General features: G+C 39.9%; 1 protein-coding gene across 1 annotated transcript in view; it reads right to left on the minus strand.

The window, feature by feature from the left end:
* LOC145349385 (beta-galactoside alpha-2,6-sialyltransferase 2-like) overlaps positions 1-21531 on the minus strand; it is a 96508-nt gene that overhangs the window by 34379 nt on the left and 40598 nt on the right. The window contains exons 2-3 of the mRNA XM_080197904.1: positions 9600-9835; positions 3914-4915 (exon numbers count right to left, since the gene is read on the minus strand). Coding sequence (XP_080054030.1) covers positions 3914-4856 — 943 coding nt within the window. The 5' untranslated portion in view covers positions 4857-4915; positions 9600-9835. The remainder of the gene's footprint in view (positions 1-3913; positions 4916-9599; positions 9836-21531) is intronic.

Here is a 21531-nt window from a genome sequence, read left to right on the forward strand (position 1 = left end):
GACTCCGCTGGTGCGAACAGCCAGAAAGTTCAGGCCTTTACATATTCTGTTGATACTCAACTTTAGATTTGAAAATTTCTTTCACCTTATGGCCCCTTTGGTCTAGTCAGACTGCTTGGTCAAGTTATAGAAAAATTCCAATTTCCTTTGGAAATACAAAAGCCTTAACTTTGTGTTATCACAGCTCTACTTCCTTGACATTCCAAAGCTTCTGGAAGAGGGTTTGAAGCGCAGATATTTTGATTCAGAGACAGGAATGCTGCCATGAAACTAAAGGCCCACTCCATAGATTATAAATAAAATGAAAAAACTGAATTTTCCTGATTTGACTAGCAAGAATCTATTTGTTTCACACCTAAGGTAACTCACTGTTCAATTACTTGTGCACATAATCATGGCTGATACTCATGTGCAATACTAAGGGAATACTGCATTGCCAAAGATGTTTCTTTCAGATGAGAAATTAAACTGAGCCTCATTAATGCTTACGGGAAGATCTAATAGATCCCATGGCACAATTGTCTGCACTGCTTACACTGTTCCTATCTATCTGGTACAGTGCCGTTTACCATTACCAAAGACACTAATTACAAATGATGTGGAGAATGCCAGCACTGGACTGGGGTGGGCAGAATAAAAAGTCCCTCAATAGGTTAAAGTCTCACAGGTTTATTTGGAATCACAAGCTTATATATGTACAGCTTTACACAATTTGTAACAGTTTAATTACCTGTCACTGGGGATTGAACTTTAAAGGATATATTGTTCCTGGTGAAATCAATCTTTTGACGCAGTTTCCCTGATTTATCTGATTTTGCAGGAAAGCTGCAAGGTGTTTCGTGGATCGTTATTCAAGTTTCATCAGTTTCACCCCCAGTGTCAACTGGAGTTTTTCTAGGTACACAGATCCCACTAGCCTATAATAAGGATGGCTCGCTCTTGTCAAGATTTCTATACACATAGTATTAACTTAGCCCACTCAGTTGCCATTTACCATACTGGGTATACAAACTCTTATAAGTCTTTTAACCAGTATCTAGGGTGAATATGGATTTTTAACCAATTAGACAATGAAATGCAAGAGACAATGGAATTTTAAAAATGTATTAGTTGGAAAAGTTTAAAACTAGAATAAATAAGGAAGCAATATGCACATGTCAAACCTTAATGGATGCCTCAAATCAATAGGGGAAAAGTGCTGCAAAATCAGAGAAAAACACAAGTGAAATTATGTGGGCAGTGTAATTGAGGAAACCGCTGTTACTACTGTGGCTTTCTTGGTTAAAGCATCCACCACGTAAGGAGTAAATCACATTGATACTAAAGTGCCTGTTGTAAAGAAAGCCCACCAACACCTCTACTTTCTCAGAGGACTAAGGAAACTTGGTATGTCCACTACAACTCTCACCAATTTTTACAGATGCACCATAGAAAGCATTCCTTCTGGTTGTATCACAGCTTGGTGTGGCTTCTGCTCTGTCCAAGACCGGAGGAAACTACAAAGGATCATTTACGAAGCCCAGTCCATCACTCAAACCAGCCTCTCACCCAGTGACACTGTCCATACTTCCCACTGCCTCAGAAAAGCAGCCAGCATAATTAAGGACTCCACATACCCCAGACATTCTCTCTTCCACCTTCTTCGTGGTGGTGTATCTCTGGAATTCTCTGCCTGTTGAAGTGGTGGAGGCTACCTTGCTGAATATATTTAAGTCACGGGTAGGTTTCTGATAAGCAAGGTGGGGAATGTACTTTGAGAACTTAGGAACATGTTCCAATCTTCTTGTCGGTATCTTGTAACTAAATCACAAAATAACACCAGATTTTTAATCACACTGCCATTGTATTCTTATATTGAAACGATGACTATGCTTTTACGTGATCTGGAATGTTTTAAAGTTGTGAAAATCATATGACAAATGCAAGTTTGCTTCACTCGCTGAATCCTGCAATCCACTACTCCACTGACCATTTTCTGTTCCCAGTTGATTTACGCTCTATTTATTTCCCTAATTAACCTTTGCTGCTGCACACGGCAATTAGAACTAAGTGCAGCAAGTAAAATGTTTGCAAACATGCAGCGATTATTTTAAAATGTCAATGTTCTTCCGCAGGATAAACGGGAATAAAGTGAATGAAACAGTTGTGGGGGAGTATGAGCTGGCTCATGAGGTGAAAATAATCAACAGGAAACTTGAATGCTAAGCAGAACAAATGACATGGGCTGGGATATCAATGTTATATTAACACTAAATAACTGTATGAATTGAGAAATTTGAAAAGTCAAGCATATTGCCCCAGCAATTAAACCAATTAGTTCTGATTATTTTGATTAATTTATTTGTCCTCCCTTTTATCTCCAGTATTATCATTCACTTCCATAATCGCTGGAATTGTCACTTGTCATTCAGCAGGAGGTAATGCTTGAATAATACAAGCTAGTTTCATATACAGTTGCTATGTTGAATTGTATCTTCACTGGGTAAAAAGGAAATTAGTCTGCTTTGTGCCATGGCCCCACCTGTGAGTTGCTGGCTGTGAGTTGTCTGCTAATAAGAAAAAGTAAAATATCTCTCAAAAAATACACACGATGGGCCCAATTCTCCCATTTTGAGGCTCAGGGTGCCCATGCTGGTGGGAAAACAAGAGTGTTTTTTGCTGGCATTGGCAACATCTGTCAGGTGTCACTGCCGGACCCATGTCCCGCAATGACACTCCATCCTGGTCAGGGGTGGCAAAGTCAACACCTTGTAACCAACCCGAGCCCACCCAATCCCCAGGACCCTTGTAGGACCCTCCTTTCAGCCTGGCAGCAGCAAAGGGACAAATGGCCACTGGACCTATCACCTTGACATCCCTCAGGGCTCAAGGCACCTGGCCAGAGTGTTAATGCCAGGGGGCTGTACACTGTTGACACTGCCAAGGCACATGGCCTGAAGACAGGCTAAGTTGGGTCACTTTCATACCTGTATGGTGTGTGTGTGTATGTATGTGTGTGTGTGTGTGTGTGTGGGGGGGGGGGGGGGGGGGGGCAGTGCAGGGCGGCTGGTGGTGGTGCAGTTGGTTATGATTTGAATGATGAGGGGAAGATGCCCTTCTTTCCTAAGAGAATGATGGTGCTCCCCAGGACCCTTGAGGTCCAATATGCCATGTTCCCACTTGTTGGGCCGACAGGCCAGGGAACATGAAACCCAATAACTCTCATGCCCCTTGGGAATTCTGATTTGTGGCCATGCTCCATTTACTGGGACACTGGTATTCCCGCTGGCTGTCTGAAAAGGTTGGAGAATTGTGCCCGATGTGTCTACATGAACATTCTCACAAAACTTAGCACTGGTCCCCTCCCCCAAATGACTCCATCAGAAAATGCACTGAGGCTTATCGATCAAGAGCATGCCATGTTTGATCTATAGCATTATTTTAGTTATTCCTAGCCAGATTAGAAATACGGACACTGCAACTGATCCTCAAGATTGCCTTGGGAAGCAAAGGAAATAAATGAGACAAGATTCCAGTTCCAAACAGATGGAAGTCTTCTGGATTGGATTCGATCAACTTTGGTGGCAATGAAAAATAACCCACTAGTCTCAAACAAGCAGAAAGATTGCTTTCTGATATATGGAAAATTACCACCACAGAATCTACTCTGGCATGACTCACTACATTCAGAAGAACAGGAATTAAAAGAAAGCAAAATGAAAGACGAAACCTGTTTATATCAGAAACACACAAATGCAATTATATGATCGTTCAAATTATCCTCTCAATGGGTTAAAGCAAACTTCCAGTCTCTCTTGTTTTTACCACCTTTGATTTTGAGCTTGCTCATTATACACATTTTAGCTGTTTGGAAGCTAAAAATTCCAGTCAATAACATAAACGGCACTTTAAATGACAAAAATTCTAGTCCTACCTATTTCTTCTCCAAGGGACGAATTCAGTATTGAGCCGGCAGATGTGACGACAGCGCAATTTCTGAATGACTGTGTGTTAATCCTGATCCTGTTGAGTGGAATTTGGGGAATGTGTTTTTTCCATCCAGGCGTTGAAAATGGAGCCTCCTTCCCATCGAGGGTTCTTACTCTGACTTTGTTTTTCAGCTCACAGAGAAGTTCTTCTCCAAGCATCTTTTCAGTCCCCACTTTTCTTTGAAACTGGACACCATGTCTGTTTTCGTTCATATAGTCTTTCATAGCTTTCTGCAAGCGCGGATTCAGCATCCCAGATGAAATGTTTCCTCTCCACAGTTTGGCAAGCACGGAACTGGATTTTGAAAACTCCAAGTCCTCTAGGTCCAAGGAGTCTAGATTTTCGAGTAATGGATCTACTGGGTAACTTGCTTGTTCCATATTTCTCACTGTTCTTTTCTGGCGGTTAGACTTTGCATCTTGAATAATTGTTTCCTCATTGCTATTCTCATCCTTAGCAATAATTTTAACTATTTTATCTATCAATTTGTCTTGAAATTGCTGCTGGCCATCAATCCTCATTTTCTTCACTCTCATCTTGACCTGAAGTTCATCATCATCATCATCTTTCTCTTGGGTCCATTTTAGATTTTCGTCAGCCAAAGAATCTAAATGCAATGAATGCACAGAATCTTCATCATTCTCATAGAAAAGGCTACTTTCTCTTTGATTTGCTGAGACCTTTGGATTTGAGAAAGCCCCCATAAAGACTCTCTGGTTACCCTGCATGGGGAAGAGCCTTCTTGTTTCAGTGAACGTGAAAGAGCTGGCTGGACGCTCATCTGTTTGGAAGTCTGTGAAATATGTAAACAGCAGCAAGAAGACGAGTGCCCAGGCCAGTATTCCAATCAGCACTAGCTGCTTCCACTGCTTGGTCTTGGCTTTCATTGTCCAAACTGCACCAAACTCCTCTTGGATTCAGCACAGCTGGAGTGTGAAAAAGCCAGCTAAAAAGCAAAAAAAAGGACAGATTTGATTAACAGTGAAACATCACAGTGGGAAAAAAATTAGCAAGTCAAAATTACTTTTATTTAAATGAAGGCAATATTATCCTCTTAAAGGGGCACTTGCCATCATTTGTTAGGATGAGCAGAAACTGAAACAGCTCAGCAGCACTGTTGTCATGATTATATCACATAAAAAGGGATGTAATGTTGTCCGTACAACACAGCGACAATTTGGCATGAATTCCATTATGATTCAAATGTTTGCCAAAAAATTTACAGTAGAGACTGTACATTTTAAAGAACATAATTCATCAATTTTATATATAATCTCTTTGTGGGATAGGGGAACATGCCTTCCTGTGTAGCACTTTTGGCAGTTAATAATTATGCAGGCATGCATATTTACCAATGACCCATCTGCTTCGAATTTAGTAATTTAGTGCGATATTCAAAAGACACTTTCACAATGCAGTACCGAAATGTCAACATAGAATTTGAGACTTGAGCCTTCTGACACAGAGACAAAAATGTTACCCACTGAGCCATGGCTGACACCACTGTCAAATGCAAAACTAAAGCTAAATAAACTTAAAAGATTCGCTGAACTGAAGCTGTCCAACAACTATCCATGAAATAAAAAGGGATATTACTTCAATAATGACCTTCAGCAAATAGAACACTGAAAACAAAACATAGAAATCAACATGATTTTATATAATCATGGTCCATAAATATTAACAGGAAGCAGAAGTGACATAGCATATTCAGTACAGAAACAGGCCACTTGGCCTCAATAGTACACACTGACATTAATGTCCCATTCCAGCTTCCTCCTAAACTTCATCACCTAACTCAATATAACCAACGAATCCTTTTTCCCTCATATGCTTATCTACCCTCTCATTAAATGCAACTATGCTATTCTCTTCAGCAACTTACTGTGGCAGCAAATTCCACCTTCTGACCACTCACTGACTGAAGAACTTTTAAAAAATTTTTTTGGTGTCTATCTGATATTGATGACCTTGAGTTTTGCTTGTGCGAATATTTTCTCTGCGCCCGCACTAATCAAAACATTTTGTAATTTTTAGGATGTCTATCAGGGCACCTCTCAGCCTTCTCTTTCAAGAGAAAAGAGACCCAGTATGTTAATTCTTTCCTGTTAGACATAACCTCATAATGCTGATATCATCCGTCATTGCACCCTGCGTAATGCTTTGATATCCTTTTAATAATAATGCAATCAGAACTGCACTCAGCATTAGTGTTTCCAAGGTTTCATACAAGGTTAGCAAAATTTTCTACTCTGCAATTCCATCCATCTATAAATAAATTCTGGTTTGCTTTTTCTAATGACTTGCCAACCTCTGTCACTACTCTCTGTTATCTGTGGATTTGCATTCCAGCATTCCTTTGCTCCTTGTCCCTATTTCGATTCTATTTTCCAAATAATATATGACCTTATTTTGCTCGTCAAAATGTAATACCTTATGATTATCTGTGCTGAAATAAATTTGCCAATTATATGCAAATTTCCAACTTCATTAATGTATTCTTGAAATTTGTTGCAGCTGTCGTCAGTATGGACCATCCCTCTCAATTTGGTGTCAGCCACAAATTTATGAATTGTTTTACTGATTCCGAATCATTAATATAAATTGTGAACAACAGTGACGCTAGCACTAAATGGCCACCCTTTACTCACTGCTCTCTTCTTTCTGATTTGAATCCAGCTAGCTATCATCTCACCACTTGTCCACTGATTTGCACACTCTCATCTTACTCATTAGTTTATTACGTGGCACCTTATTGAATTCCCTTTGGAAATCATGACTTTTTTTCTCATTTCTCAGGGGTTCAATTACTGTTTCCACTAACAATATTAAACTGACCAGTCTATAGTTCCAAGAATATGTTCTATTGCCGTGTAGAAGGTGAATATACCACCAACCTTCTGGCACAAGACCAGATTTATCTCTCTGATAAAATCGATGCAAACTATTTATTTCTGACTCTGATTTCATCCTGCCATCCCCTAGATCTTATTCTCATCCTGCCTTTCTCTTTATTTACGTGTCTGTAAAATATTCTATTTTGTTAGGTGTTCCTTGATAATTTAATTTAAATATTCATTTCTGTCTTCCATTTTTCTTGACTTCTCTGTTAATCTTTGTGCATTTCCCATTGTTGGGCCCTTTCCTACTCTCTGTGGAGCTAGTGAATGCATTTTTCCTTACTCTCAATTATTCACAGATTTAGGACACTTCCAGGATCTACAGACACATGAGGCAGATAAAGCACCTGCTTGTGCCTGCTTTCCATAGCTTGTGTTTTCTGGAACAGATCACTAGCCTGAAGCCAGAGGCACCACTCTACATCATGCGTGACTGACCAGGAATCTCTCCCATTCTTATCACAAGCCACTGAAGTATTGGAAGGATTTGAATGTTAACATACTCAACTTGTTTGGCTACATTAGGAACACATCTTTTGTAGCTATCAAGTCCTGGTGTGGGACTGAAAACCGGGGTTTCTGGCTCAGAATCGGGATGTTACTCACTGTGACACTACACCTCCAAATCTCAGTCACTCTCTTGGGTCTTTATTCTTCCATGATGATACAGTGTTTAGTTATTCTTGTTCATTAGTGGAATATCTTTTTCCTAGTCACTGTTGAACATGGGAGCGGTGGCTGCAGCCAGTAGGCACTTCACCAAGGATCACTGCGGGACTTGGATATGAATGGGGGTGACAGGGAGGTGTTTTCAGGGAGGGGAAGTGTGGGGGGGGGGGGGGGGTGGGGGGCAGAGACAAGGGCAGGATGTGGCTTTAATTAGCAGTTGTCTCTTTCCTGATGTTGGGTCCCTCAATCAACACTGTATCTCCTGCCCCCACCGCCATGTTGCGATGTCAAGCACTATAATTATATTGTAATGTATGCCAATCTATGCAATTCAGACCTGCACCCTTCCTGGGTGTGAACCTGATTACATCACTGGAGGGGACATGAGGGGTGGTGGGGAAGATCTTGTTCTGGGATCTCGCCGGCACAAACCCTGCTTTAGGCCTCTCATGAGATTTAGCAGCCATTATGGAGATTTGCGCCTGTGGTCAACAGGGTTATTACATTATGACCATTAGGTTCTATTTCTCTCTCCACAGTTATTGCCTGGCCTGCTTTGTCATGTTTAGGACCAATTCAAGTATCATCTTAAAGATTATGTTATGATCACTGGTGGCTAGAAGTGGGGAGAACTTCCTCTTACCTCTCTTGTCTGCACTAGTTAATTTCCCCTTACTAAATCCAATAGTGAATCAGGTTTGATGAAAGATCATGACCTTTCTCTGCACAGATGCTTCCAGACTTGCTCAGTATTTCCAGCATTTTGCATTTTTATTTCAGATTTCCTGAATCTGCAGTGTTTTTGTGAGTATCCTGTTTAATCGAAATCTGAGAAAAAGGTTTCTCATGTGGCTTAGTGAATACTCATTGTTAGCTTTCTTACAAAAGGGTTAGGAATAAGTTCTGTACACAAGATAGGAACTCCAATTATTTATTTCTTTATATATCTCTTACGGTCAATTAATTTTAATGTGGTTGAGAATCCCCGATTTTTATTCTTCTTTTCTTTCATTTCCCAAATTTGATTGATTTTGATTTGATTTATTGTCACATGTATTGTGTGCAGTGAAAAATATTGTTTCTTGTGTGCATATTTCTTTCTCAGCCTCCCTTCCTCAATTAGGTAGTCTGTAAACTATCCCTATCAGTGTAATTTGTAATTGATCTTTTATTCTCCTTTGTCTCTAGCCATACGGATCCTACTTCAGTCTGATAGTTGTGCATTTTTCTATTACATTATCTCCAGTAAACACAGATGCTCCACCTCCACTTTTTCCACTCTCTAAATATATTGTGCCCTGTTATATGAAATTTCCAATCCCCATTTTTCTGTGGCCATGTCTCAGTGATCCCTGTTATCCCTGATATCTTAGTCCTCTGCTTTATTATAGAATTCTGTATTGTGCTGTACAGTTTAAGTCATTAACAGCAACAGTTCCTCTCACTTTGTCTAAGCCACCTTTTCATATGCTGTTTATCTTCTGATAAGTTATGACCTCCCTTAGCCTGTGCTATATGCTCCTTTCCTGTTTCATTTATACTTAGCGTATTTCATTTATTGTAAGTCCCACTCCCCCATCTCCACAACTTACTAGTCTAAATCCTTTGCCAGTTTCCCTATTTATCCTATCTGCTTGCTCAGGTAAAAAACAAGTAAAGTTTATTTATTTGTCACAAGTATGCTTACATTGATACTGCAATGAAGTTACTGTGAAAATCCCCTAGTCACCACACTCCGACGCCTGTTTGGGTAAACTGACGAGAACTTAGCTTGGCCAATCCACCTCACCAGCATGTCTTTTGGACTGTGGGAGGAAACTGGAGCACCTGGAGGAAACCCAGGCAGACACAGGGAGAACTTGCAAACTCCGCAAATAGTGAACCAAGCCAGGGATCAAACCCAGGTCCCTGATGCTGAGGCAGAGCACTAACTGCTGTTCCACTGTGCTGCCCCACTGGCCCCTTTCCAGTTCAGTTGGAACTTATTCCGATTCAACCTAATGCAATATGTCTTTTAAAAAAAAAATCACTTTTATATTCATATCTTGACAAATGATTTACCTATATTTTAAGCCACCAATGATTCTTCAGCTGATGAAGTCATGCTAGTTTCTGCAGAGGTGAAAGGTGTCTCTGCAGTCTGTAGCAGAGGAGGGTCTGAATTCTAGAAGCTTATCAGTGCCAACATCTCAGGAACAATGAAGAGTCCAGAAGAAGTGCGAGAAGGTAGCCATCTCCTGGTTTGCATCCCGTGCAGCACCACCTTTGAAACAGGTGCAAGACATTGCCAGAGAAAGCTGGAAGAAAGGAAGTTACATCAGTCAAAATAAACAGGATCCAGAGTCCTGATTCCCCTCCCTTGGTAATACTCAGAAAATATAGTTACTGCTCATTTGGAAAACTCCTAAGAAGTTTCCAATTGTGCAGGAAATTCCAGTTCATTGTATGGAAACCACAAATCTCTGATATCACAATAAAAATCCCATATATGTTCATGCAATTGCAATGCAAATTAGAGGGTAGCACACTGGATTCAATCTCTTGGCTGCCACTGACTGGACACTATCATATAATTCTAGTACCGCACCAACATCATTTTCTGAGGATTCAACTTGCTGTCTACTTATTAATTTGATTATTTGAAGGCAGGCTATGTTTACCTTATAATAGAGAAAAGGTTTCATTAAAAAAAAGTCAATTTATTGTTGTGGATTCTTTGCATTTGTATTCGTGGCAAAGCCCAGCTATGCTCCCTAAAAGCTCTTGCTGAAGAACATGAGAAAAAAGACAACAGTGAATTCAAGCAGCCACACAGGGCAGTACTGAGTAAAGGCCCAAGGAATCAAATACCGACAAAAATAAATACAGAGAAAACTCAGATATTCGGAGAAAACACTGAAAAATTGGAAAAATAAATTGATTAGAAAATCACAGAATTGTTAAAGTGCAAAAGGAGACCATCGGGCCCGTCATGTCTGCACTAGCTTTCCAAATGAGCATTACAACTTAGTGTCTTTTCCACGTAATCCTGCACATTGTTTTTACTCAAATAATCCCTGAATATCTTGATTGAGCCTGCCCTCTCTACACTTCCAGGCACTGCGTTCTAGACCCAAACCACTCGCTGTATGAAAAAGACTTTTCTCATATCACACTTGTTTCTTTTGCAATCATTTTAAATTTGTGCCCTCTCCTTATCTACCCTCTGCCAAGCATAAATAGTCACTCCCTATCTGCTCTGTTTAGCCCCCTCATGATCTTGCATATCTCTATCAAATCTCCTCTTAACTTACTCCTCTTCAAGAAGAACAGCCCCAACCTCTCCAATCTATCTTCATAACTGAAGTTTCTCCATCTGGAACCATTCTTAAAAACCTTCTCTGTGCTTTCTCCAATGCATTCACATCCTAAATGTGGTACCCAGAATTGTATACAATATTCCAGCTGAGATCTAACTAGTGTCCGAGACAAGTTCAGCAAAGCCTTCTTGGTCTTGTACTCTACACACCTATTAACAAAGCCTAGGATACTTTAAACTTTATTAACTGCTCTCTCCACCTGTCCTGCCACCTCAGTGACTTATGCACATGAACAGCCAGGTCCCTCTGCTCCTGCATCCTTTAGAGTTGTACCTTTTGTTTTATACTGTCTCACCATTTTCTTCCTGTCAAAATGAAGCAACTCACACTTTCCTGCATTGAACTTCATCTGTCCCCTAAATGCCCATTCTACCGATTTTTCTATGTCCTTTTGAAGTTTTACACTGTCCTCTTCACAATTTACAACAGTCATCTGCAAACTTTGAAATTTTCCCCTGCACGTCAAGATCTAGATTCTAGGACCCCACTATAAACCTCCTTCTAGCCTGAAAAATATCCATTACCCCTTTTGTGCTGTTTCCTGTTACTCAGCTAATTTTGTATCTGTGTTGCTTTTGTCAATAAACAGGAGGAAAATCAAATACCAGGGAAAAAAATTGAAATAAAAAGTAGTAAATAAAGCAAAAAAGCATATTAACATTGATGGCACTTGTTACAGGATTTTGCACAGGAGGTGTCTACATCAGTAAGGAGGTGGATTGGATTTGCAGGATTCTATTATTGGCAGGGTTGGCAGATGACATTTCTGAACAGTCTAGGGTGATCCTGATTTGGGGCCTCTACGTCCAATTGGCTGGTTCAAGATTGAGAGGTCAGCACACTGGACACACAGTACAATAACACGTGTAATGTTTTGTAGCCTAATTTATTCCAGCGGTGTAATAATATCACTCTTTTGCATTGTTGCATAAAACCAGCTTGGTCAAAATCTGGCTGCGTGACCATGTTACTGCAAAAGTAGCCATCTCCTTAAGTTTGAACTACCTGGAGTCATCACGCAGGGTTGAGGAGACAGCCCTGAGTTTACTGTAGACAGTGCATCACTTTCTTCTGACCATGTGACTGCTACAAGAGATTCATCCTTAAAATATTATTCCTTTGACATTTCCTATATTGTGATATCATGACATTAAGTTTATTGATTATTTAAACAATGTTAGCATATAAACTTATTATACATTTACCTTTTTTAAAGACTTGTTAAACACAATGTTGTTTCTCAATACTCTGTGTCCAGTTGATTTTGTCTTCAACATAGGGAAATAATCTGGTATTTCATTATTGTAAAGTGGTCTATGCATAACAGGTGGAATTTAATACCCAGCCCCCACCCAATTCAGAGGCAGGGATGCCATATAATTAGGCAGGAAAGATGTGCTCTCTAGTGAGGAGTCTCATGACACCAAGTTAAAGTCCAACAAGTTTATTTGGAATCATGAGCTTTCGGAGCGCTGCTCCTTCATCATCCTTTACCTGATGAAGGAGCAGTGCTCTGAAATCTCTTCTTACTGCGCCCACCACAGTCCAACACCGGCATCTCCAGCTTGTAGAGGTCCAACAGCCCTACAATCAAGTCCGGGACAAGAAGGCTTGTGGGTGGCTTTCCTGCATGTAAGTACTTAACCAATGGGGGCAGTGGACTCATCATCCACCAATGGTCTACCAGAAGGGTTCCAATGGAGGGGGCCCAGTACTGGGATGGCAGGGGGGAGGGGGAGGGGGGCTCACAGGAAGTTACCCCATTTTCCTTGCTTCCAAATCTCACTCATGCTCCTTGCCAGTGATGATCCCCCCACTCCCAATCCCACCCACACTCACCTTTTTCCAAAGATCCATTCTCAATCTTTTCTGAAATCCCCACTATAATACTATCAGTGAGCATCGTTCCCAGTGGTGCTGCTGGCACTGGAGAGCTGGCAGCTTTTGGCTGGTCAGCAGCTCTTGGGGCTGGAACTTTAGCCCTACTGGGGGATTAATTAGATGGGAGGTCTGACATTGCTCAGATAAAATGTATGATGGAAATGAAATTGCGGTGAGAGTCCTGGAGGAAAGTGACAAAATCCTTGCTACCCGCATTAATCCCAGTCGGTGTATCTCGTTTCCTGCACGTGCAAGTTCTGGTGCCCCCAGCAACTACTGATCTTTTACCATGGGATTTTCTTAATTTATGTATGTAAGAAGTGCGGTCTTTCCTTAAGTCTTTTGTAATGTCTTTAAAAAGAAACATACATTGGAAAGGTCTAGTTATTTGTGCCCTTTCAAACAAGTGTATAAAGTGGTTCTTTTTTCAAAAATACATCACGTTTTAAGAAATGAAGTATGGTTAATGGACAATTCATAATTATTCAAAAAACTATGCAGACAAGTAGCAGTTAAATATAATCCCCATTTAAATTTGATTTACAGAACAAGCTGTTTAATATATTCACTTCCTCAAAATTATCTTAATCAGCACTTTAGTCACTTTATGTTATTCTATTAAAATGTGCATATTATAGAGATTATCAGACTGGATTACCAGCAGTGCTTATATATCACACTAGATTGTAAATATTTATGGATGTAAAGAACTCAAGCTGTATTTCGAATAATCTTTTCATTTACAATAAAAAGCCTAATTGGTTTTCTCATCAGTTTCCTTCCACATGTATATTGTTAGTGCAGGCTTTAGAAATGTTTCAATCAAAATCAAACTATTAGTTAGCAGTTTCAGCCTGGCAAGCTACAGTACTTTGATTTATTATTGTATATGTACTGGTATACAACAAAAAGTATCGTTTTTGCCTGCTTTACAGACAAAGCATATTGTTCATAAAGAAGGAAAGGAGACAGTGCAGAATGTAGTGTTACAGTCATACCTAGAGAAAGATCAAGTAAATGTGAGGTAGGTCAAAAGTCTGATGGTAGCAGGAAAGAAGCTCTTCTCAGACTTCTGTACCTTTTTCCCAACAGAAGAAGGTGGAAGAGTGTATGTCTGGGATGCGTGGGTCCTTAATTATGATGACTGCTTTTCCGAGGCAGCGGGAAGTATAGACAATGTCAATGAGTAGGAGGCTGGTTTGAGTGATGGATTGGACTTCGTTCACGACCCTTTGTAGTTTCTTGCGGTCTTGGTCAAAGCAGGAGCTGCAGCAAGCTGTGATACAACCAGAAAGAATACTTTCTATGGTGTATCTGTAAAAGATGGTGAAAGTCGTAGCAGACATGCCAAATTTCTTTATCTTCTGAGAAAGTAGAGGTGTTGGCATGGTGGGGGGGAGGTGGAGACCAGGACAGGTTGTTGATGATGTGGACACCTAAAAACTTGAAGCTCTCGACCTTTTCTACTTCATCCCCATTGATGTACATAAGAACATAAGAACATAAGAAATAGGAGCAGGAGTAGGCCATCTGGCCCTTCGAGCCTGCCCCGCCATTCAATAAGATAATGGCTGATCTGTCGTGGCTCAGTTCCACTTTCCCGCCCTCTCCCCATAACCCTTAATCCCCTCTCTTATCAAAAACCCATCAACCCGCGTCTTAAAAATATTTAGCGAGGCAGCCTCCACCACTTCAACGGGCAGAGAATTCCAGATATTCACCACCCTTTGAGTGAAGAAGTTCCTCCTCAACTCCGTTCTAAACCGCCCCCCCTTTATCTTGAGGCTGTGCCCCCTAGTCCTACTGTCTTTTTTGAGCGGGAAGAGTCTCTCCACCTCTATCCTATCCATCCCATTCATCATCTTATACGTCTCAATGAGATCTCCCCTCATTCTTCTAAACTCTAACGAGTACAAGCCTAGTTTATTCAGCCTCTCCTCATAGCTCAACCCCCTCAACTCCGGTATCAGCCTAGTAAACCTCCTCTGCACTCCCTCCAAGGCCAAAATATCCTTGCGCAGGTGCGGCGCCCAAAACTGCACACAGTACTGTCCTCCACTATGCTTCCTGAAGTTGATGACCATCTCCCTCATTTTGTTGACAATGAGGGAGCGATTACTGCCATCGCACCAGATTCTCTATCACTTTTCTGTACTCCACAGAATCACCAGAAGATAACTGGTATCTCTAATCCTTTTTGGATCCTTCTTTGGATTCTCTACATCAGTAAGGAGGTGGATTGGATTTGCAGGATTGTGGAAGGATGCTAAAATAAACTAGGATGCTTCAATAATCATTTCTTATCATTTGTTTCCATAACACCATCAGGTTCAGCAATGCCAAGTTATTCTTTTGATGGCAATTCATTTTGTTTGGTCAGCTGAGTGTTTGACATGTTCAGAAACCCACAGACTCCAAACCAACAGTGTCCAAAGTAGTTTCCACTGGCATTATATGGAATACACTACTATTTTCATGAGATAAAATACCTACTTTTAAAACTGTAGAGTTTGGGCATAGGTTAGCAAGAGCTACAGATTAATGAATATCCACAGGACTACTCCTTGTGTTCAGATGTTTAAAACCATTCACACAAAGAACTGGCAAGCATTGTGTTGTGTGTGCAACCAAGAATACTCGAAACATTACAGAAATGTTTTGCGGGGTTATTTAAAGTGAAATTGACAGACACAAATATCCAGATACCAATGGGCAAGACTATCAGGTCAACACAAATCGTACTTCCAACTTGCTTAATTCAGGTAAATGATTACAGAGTTTGCTGCAGAGGATCAATTCAATTTTCATTTCTCATCAATAGGCATGGTACCATGAAATCAATAGGCATCGTACCCCATGGAGTGAATTCAATTCCAAAGAGACACCACATACCTACTGCACCTGAATGTTTGCCAAGCAGGATAGTGAGTAGTTGGTTATTACAGAAATGAGTGTAATTTGGTTCCAGCTCGGCAGATAACTAGTATCATAAACTCCTATCATTGTAATAAGTACAGAAAAGGTGTGAACGCATTACCAGTAAAAGTTCTTTCTGCAGCATGGACACTCAAAAGATCCCATCAAATGGTGATATCCATCACCAACTTCAGTTGACATTCAATTATAGGTAAATGAGTTTGTATTTGTTTAAAGTTTATTTATTAGTCACAAGTAAGGCTTACATTAACACTGCAGTGAAGTTACAGTGAAATTCCCCTACTTGCTACATTCCAGTGCCTGTTTGGGTCAATGCACCTAACCAGCACATCTTTCAGACTGTGGGAGGAAACCGGAGCACCCGGAGGAAACCCACGCAGACACAGGGAGAACATGCAGACTCTGCACAATGACCCAAGCCAGGAATTGAACCCAGGTCCCTGACGCTGTGAGGCAGCAGTGCTGACCACTATGCCACCATGCTGTTGCTTAACTAACATAAAGGGAATGCCTTCAAACTGCTGTGAACCCTAGTCTGAGAATTTATTCAGCGCTATATGCATGTATATCTTCAATGTGGTGAAAGATCCTGTACAATGTGGCAAGCAATATCACACCCAAGTCCATTGGTAAAAGCTAATTGGTTAATCCAAAAACTTCATGTTGGATTGGCCAAGATTACCAAGATGTTGTGGTTAAGGTACAACAACAACTTGTATTTATATCATATCTTTAACATAGAAACACAGGAACATTATCAGACAAAATGGGATGCTAAACCACATAAAGAAAATAAACTGGTTTTTAAGAAGCATCTTAAAGGAGAGAGGGTCCAAAACGTCTAGGGAGGGAAATACAGAGCCTAGATGGCTGAAGCCTGAGCCACTAGCGCTGGAATTATTAAAATTGAAGATGCACAAGAGGCAGGAATTCAAGGCTGACAGAGTCCTTGGAAGGTTGTAGGGCAATGGAGGTTACAGTTAGAGAGAGGTGACAACATGGAGCAGGTGAAGATGGTTGGGCCTAGGACATTGCCCTGAGGAACTCCTGTGGTAATGTCCTCAGACTAACATAAATGCCCTCCAGCAACTACAAATGTTTTCTTTTGTGCTAGGTACTGTTGTATATTTTGTATCTTGGATTTGTGCATAACTTTGATCTGATCCACGTGTGTGTTTGCTTTACAATTATCCAAAGTGTGCTGCTTCCACTGTTCATTTTGCCATGATCTGGTTATAGTTAATACACACAGGGAGGAGCAAACGTGGCCACATCTTCATTGATTCTATACATTTCTGTCACTCGCTCAAGTCAGTGGAGAGGATAGGTGGACAGAATCTTCCGAAAGAGATTGAAGAATGAGAACTCATCTCAGAGAATAGCATACTGATAATGACCTATCAATTTTAATTTTAAACAAAAATATTTTCCAATAAAGCACATTGAAGTAGAACATTATTCTTTTAACAATGTGAATTTTCGGAAGTAACACTGTTGGTGGAAGTCCTTTTAATTGGGAATTGTTATCACAAAATTCCTTCAGCTACAAAACTCATAATACCAAAGAAATTAACCATAGTGTAGGAAGGCAACATGTTGTCCCTACTGGTAAATGTGCAGCATATAACAGATAATCAAAGCAATGAACTTACTAATAAACAACAGTTCTAGCTGCCGTATCACAATAATGACAGCAATGAAAACACTCTGTTGGTTACAAAATAGAGACTCTTATTTTGGGCCTAGCATAACACTGATTATTTGCCTTCCCTCTCATTCTGTAAAACAGAATACACATCAACATTAACCTTTATCCTATTGAAACCTGCAAGTGCCACACACCAATATAATTAAGTATTTTGAACAACATAAATAATATAAAATGCCAACTTAGCTTCATTTTTATGAAGATATCAATCTTCTTGTATTTCCTTTCCAATGTAATTCTTTCCTCTATCAAAAAAGTTCAATGAAATACACTGTAAGGATAATCTGCCCTGAATTCCTTTGAGACTGTCACTGAATAAACATTTCCTAAAGTCATTCAAGTAATACTGACCCTGTTTACTGTCTTGTATATAACTGCCATACCTTTTTGAGTGAAATACAACTTACTTGGGAAGATGTGGCCTAGATTTGTTGTACACGGCAGCCTGGAGCCAGTTGTTAGACATGTTTAGGTTTTAAACAAGACAGACAACAATAAATCTCCTTAACCAATAAAGACTGATGGCTTGAGAAGTAAACAGAGAAAGGATACATCATATTTTCTCCAGTCATAAGCAGGCCATTTTGGTTTCAATTGTTTTTTTTAATTATGGCACTGGCTTGTCTGGACCTGTCCTTTTATTGCTGCTTAAACAGGGGTTTGTTTATTTTTACTATTGGAACTTTTATGACATTGCATTGTCAGGAGGAAAACTGGTTGGCAGGTCAGATATCTGGAGCTCTTTCATTTTCAGTTCTAAGCTGCAGGTTAGTTTTAGAAGAGGCAGCAAGCTGAAAAGAAGTCTCTCTCTCTCTCCCCCTGGTTTTGTAAATTCTGCAGGTTAGCTGAAAAGTCTTCCTGGAGTAGAAAATCTGCTGTTGGTGGCTTGACCAGAGTCTACCTGGGATTCTGGGAAGCTGTTCTAACTTCAAACTGTTCTGGGTGTGTCAAGAGGACTATTAGAACTTACAAGACTGTGAGTTTTCAATTCTTCAACGAATGGACTCAATTCTAGTATCAGGTGGGTATTAGACTTCGCTGTGTTGAACCTGCTTAAAGGATCTTGTCTATGACAAGGGTTTTGTTTGAATCATAGAACCCCTACCGTGCAGATGGAGGCCATTCAGCCCATCCATTGGAACATTTTAGATATATTTATTGAGAGCTATACATTATTATGGTTGTTTTGTTTGTGACTGAGAAAAGTTATTGCTAATTTTATTTCCATACATGTCAACTGTATTCTTAAATAAACTTTGTTTGATAAAAGCGCTTGTGCGGGTCATTTTAATCATGTCTTAAGTGAAACATATCATGCTTAAAGGGGGGGCGGTTTAGAACAGAGTTGAGGAGGAACTTCTTCACTCAAAGGGTGGTGAATCTCTGGAATTCTCTGCCCGTTGAAGTGGTGGAGGCTGCCTCGCTAAATATTTTTAAGACGCGGGTTGATGGGTTTTTGATGAGAGAGGGGATTAAGGGTTATGGGGAGAGGGCAGGAATGTGGAACTGAGCCACGACAGATCAGCCATGATCTTATTGAATGGCGGGGCAGGCTCGAAGGGCTAGATGGCCTACTCCTGCTCCTATTTCTTATGTTCTTATGTTCTTATCCTACCCAAATTCAAGGTGCAAAACTTATGATCCAGGTGGGCTCCATATAACACTTTGGAATTTCTGACCTGAACCGTAACACATAACATGCAAACAGCATTTCACAAACTGGATGAAGATAGGTCTGTACAGAAAGAATACTAACTGCCAGCAAAGATAAGTTGAATGTCTGTATAGATTCCCAGATATATGGCATTGACGTATTTGTAGCTTGCCAAATCCAATCTCCTCTCATGAGTGAAAGAAAGAGATTATTTTGGCTTTTGGATTTTTCTTTCTCTTGTTAAAAATACCTTCTTCCAGATGAAATTTTTTTTTTCCATGTTGCAATGTTCTTTGATGCAAGACATCACAGTTCCCATCACTTTCAATTTGCCAACAGTTCTTTCAAACACAAAACCTGAATTTAATTTAGATGGAATTACATTTTTTCTTAGAAAATATGATCTGTTTTCCAAATTATTATGAAATAATAGATACTAAGGAATACGTTTATTACAGTGCAATGTAGATAAACTACAAACACATGTATATATATATCTGATCAATAGGACATGCAGATAATAAGGTACACACTGTATGTATGTGCGTTAATGGTAAAGGGCCTTATGGCTCAGTGAGTTTATCTGTGGAGCAGCTAAAGCACATAAGTCAGAAAGTCTTGGTCAAAGTTGATCTGATCTCAGTCGGAACGGTGGAATATCAGCATCCAATTTAGGTAAGTTAAATTGACGAAGAATGTTGTTCCCAGGGTCTATCAGTGGCCCAGATGAAAATGAGTATGTGGATATTAAGTGTGGACAGGATGAGGCTCGTCATAAGTAGCCAACCAATGCCATCATCAAAGTTCACACATGAACATGACAGAGATATCATTGGTATTGAAGGAAAAAAGAGATGACAAGAAAATAGATGAGAAAATAGTAACACAGAATAAGCATAAAAAAGTGGGGGCATGATATTGAGATATTTTAAAAAAGATCAAATTGGGAAAGAAAACTTTCTATTGAAAAGCTAAGAATCATATTGAAGCAAACAGATTTTTACAGTGACCCGTAAGAATTAACTGCATAGGACACTATCAGCGTGTGTTGATTAGTTACCCATTAATTTGGTGTCATGGAAATTCTAAAAATAGAAAACATTTTAGTGAAAATGCTGCCAATTATGCCACTGAATGTAATTATTAATCATTTTATTTTGTCTTGATAATTATATTTTGATGAATTTTTGCCTTCACAATAAAATATTAAGAATGTAATAACTTTATTATTGACTGCCAACTCAAACATCTTCTGCCCTGCCACCTGTCCTTGCACAATTGTATTATTTTTCTTTAAGTTTGATTCTATATTTAATTGTTCAAATTAACCATGGAAGGTGGGTTTGTCCCATGGGCTTTTTCTTGCTCATTGGAATCTATTCTGAAATATCCCATTAAATGTTTGCTGCTACATCTCTTAACTTAATTTGCCAATTCACTTGAGCCAGCTCTGCTTTTATGTCCCCTTAATTGCCCTTATTTAAGTTATGGTCTCAGACCCACTCCTCTCTCCCTCAAATTGAATTTAAAGCTCAATCATATTATAACTGTTGCTACCTCAGGGTAAAATTATTGTGAGATCATTAATTATTCCCATTATGTTGCACAACACCAGGTCTAGTATAGCTTGCTCGCTGGTTGGCTCCAAAACATGCTGTTGTAAGAAACTATCCCAAAAACATTGAGGCTACTTTTGCCCATCTGACTTTCAGATGGGCAAAATTAAAATCTCTCATGATTATCACTGTCCCTTTCTGACGAACTCCAATTATTTTTTCCTTTATGCTCCACCCTGTCATGTGGATACATTTATGGGTCCTGTACATAGCTCCCATAAATGACTTCTTTCCTTTATCATTTCTCATCTCTATCCAAACAGTTTCCACATTCTGGCACCATATCAGGATAGTAGAAGAAAGTAGAGAAAGACTTCAACGGAAATGGGTTGGGTGTTGGGTGAATTGTCAGCCTTGCTGTCAACAATTATGAACCATAAACTTTGTTTCAAAAGTCCATAGTCCAGTCATCCCCCATTGTTGCTTGTCATCTTCCAAATGGTCTTCAGCCTTGAGAAAATAGAGGAGAGTAGAAGGTGAACAATGAATGTGAGAGGGATGGATTGTAATTATCGGCTTGCTTTCTGCTGTGGATTAGGTCCAACCTGCACTGTGGGTACATCTTTAGTCTGTCAGATGGTTACGTAAGCTGAAGAGTACCTGGATCAATGTGAACTGTGCATCCCTGGCAGACTGAATAGTTGCAGGCACCCTGGCCACATGAGGATTCTCCTTCTACAGTTCCAGTCCTCCCTGCTACACTAATTGGTAAAACAGACTACTATCATTCTTGAAGCCCTTTCCGATGCATGCTGAAGGATGTTCTCAGATCTTTCCAAGTGTGGAAGGCCTCCTCAGTGAACATGCATGTTCATGTTCCTCCAGTTGTACCTAGCCT

Source organism: Carcharhinus amblyrhynchos, chromosome 10, assembly GCF_965287045.1.
Source record: "Carcharhinus amblyrhynchos chromosome 10, sCarAmb.v2.hapA, whole genome shotgun sequence".
In the NCBI taxonomy this organism is placed as follows: Eukaryota; Metazoa; Chordata; class Chondrichthyes; order Carcharhiniformes; family Carcharhinidae; genus Carcharhinus; species Carcharhinus amblyrhynchos.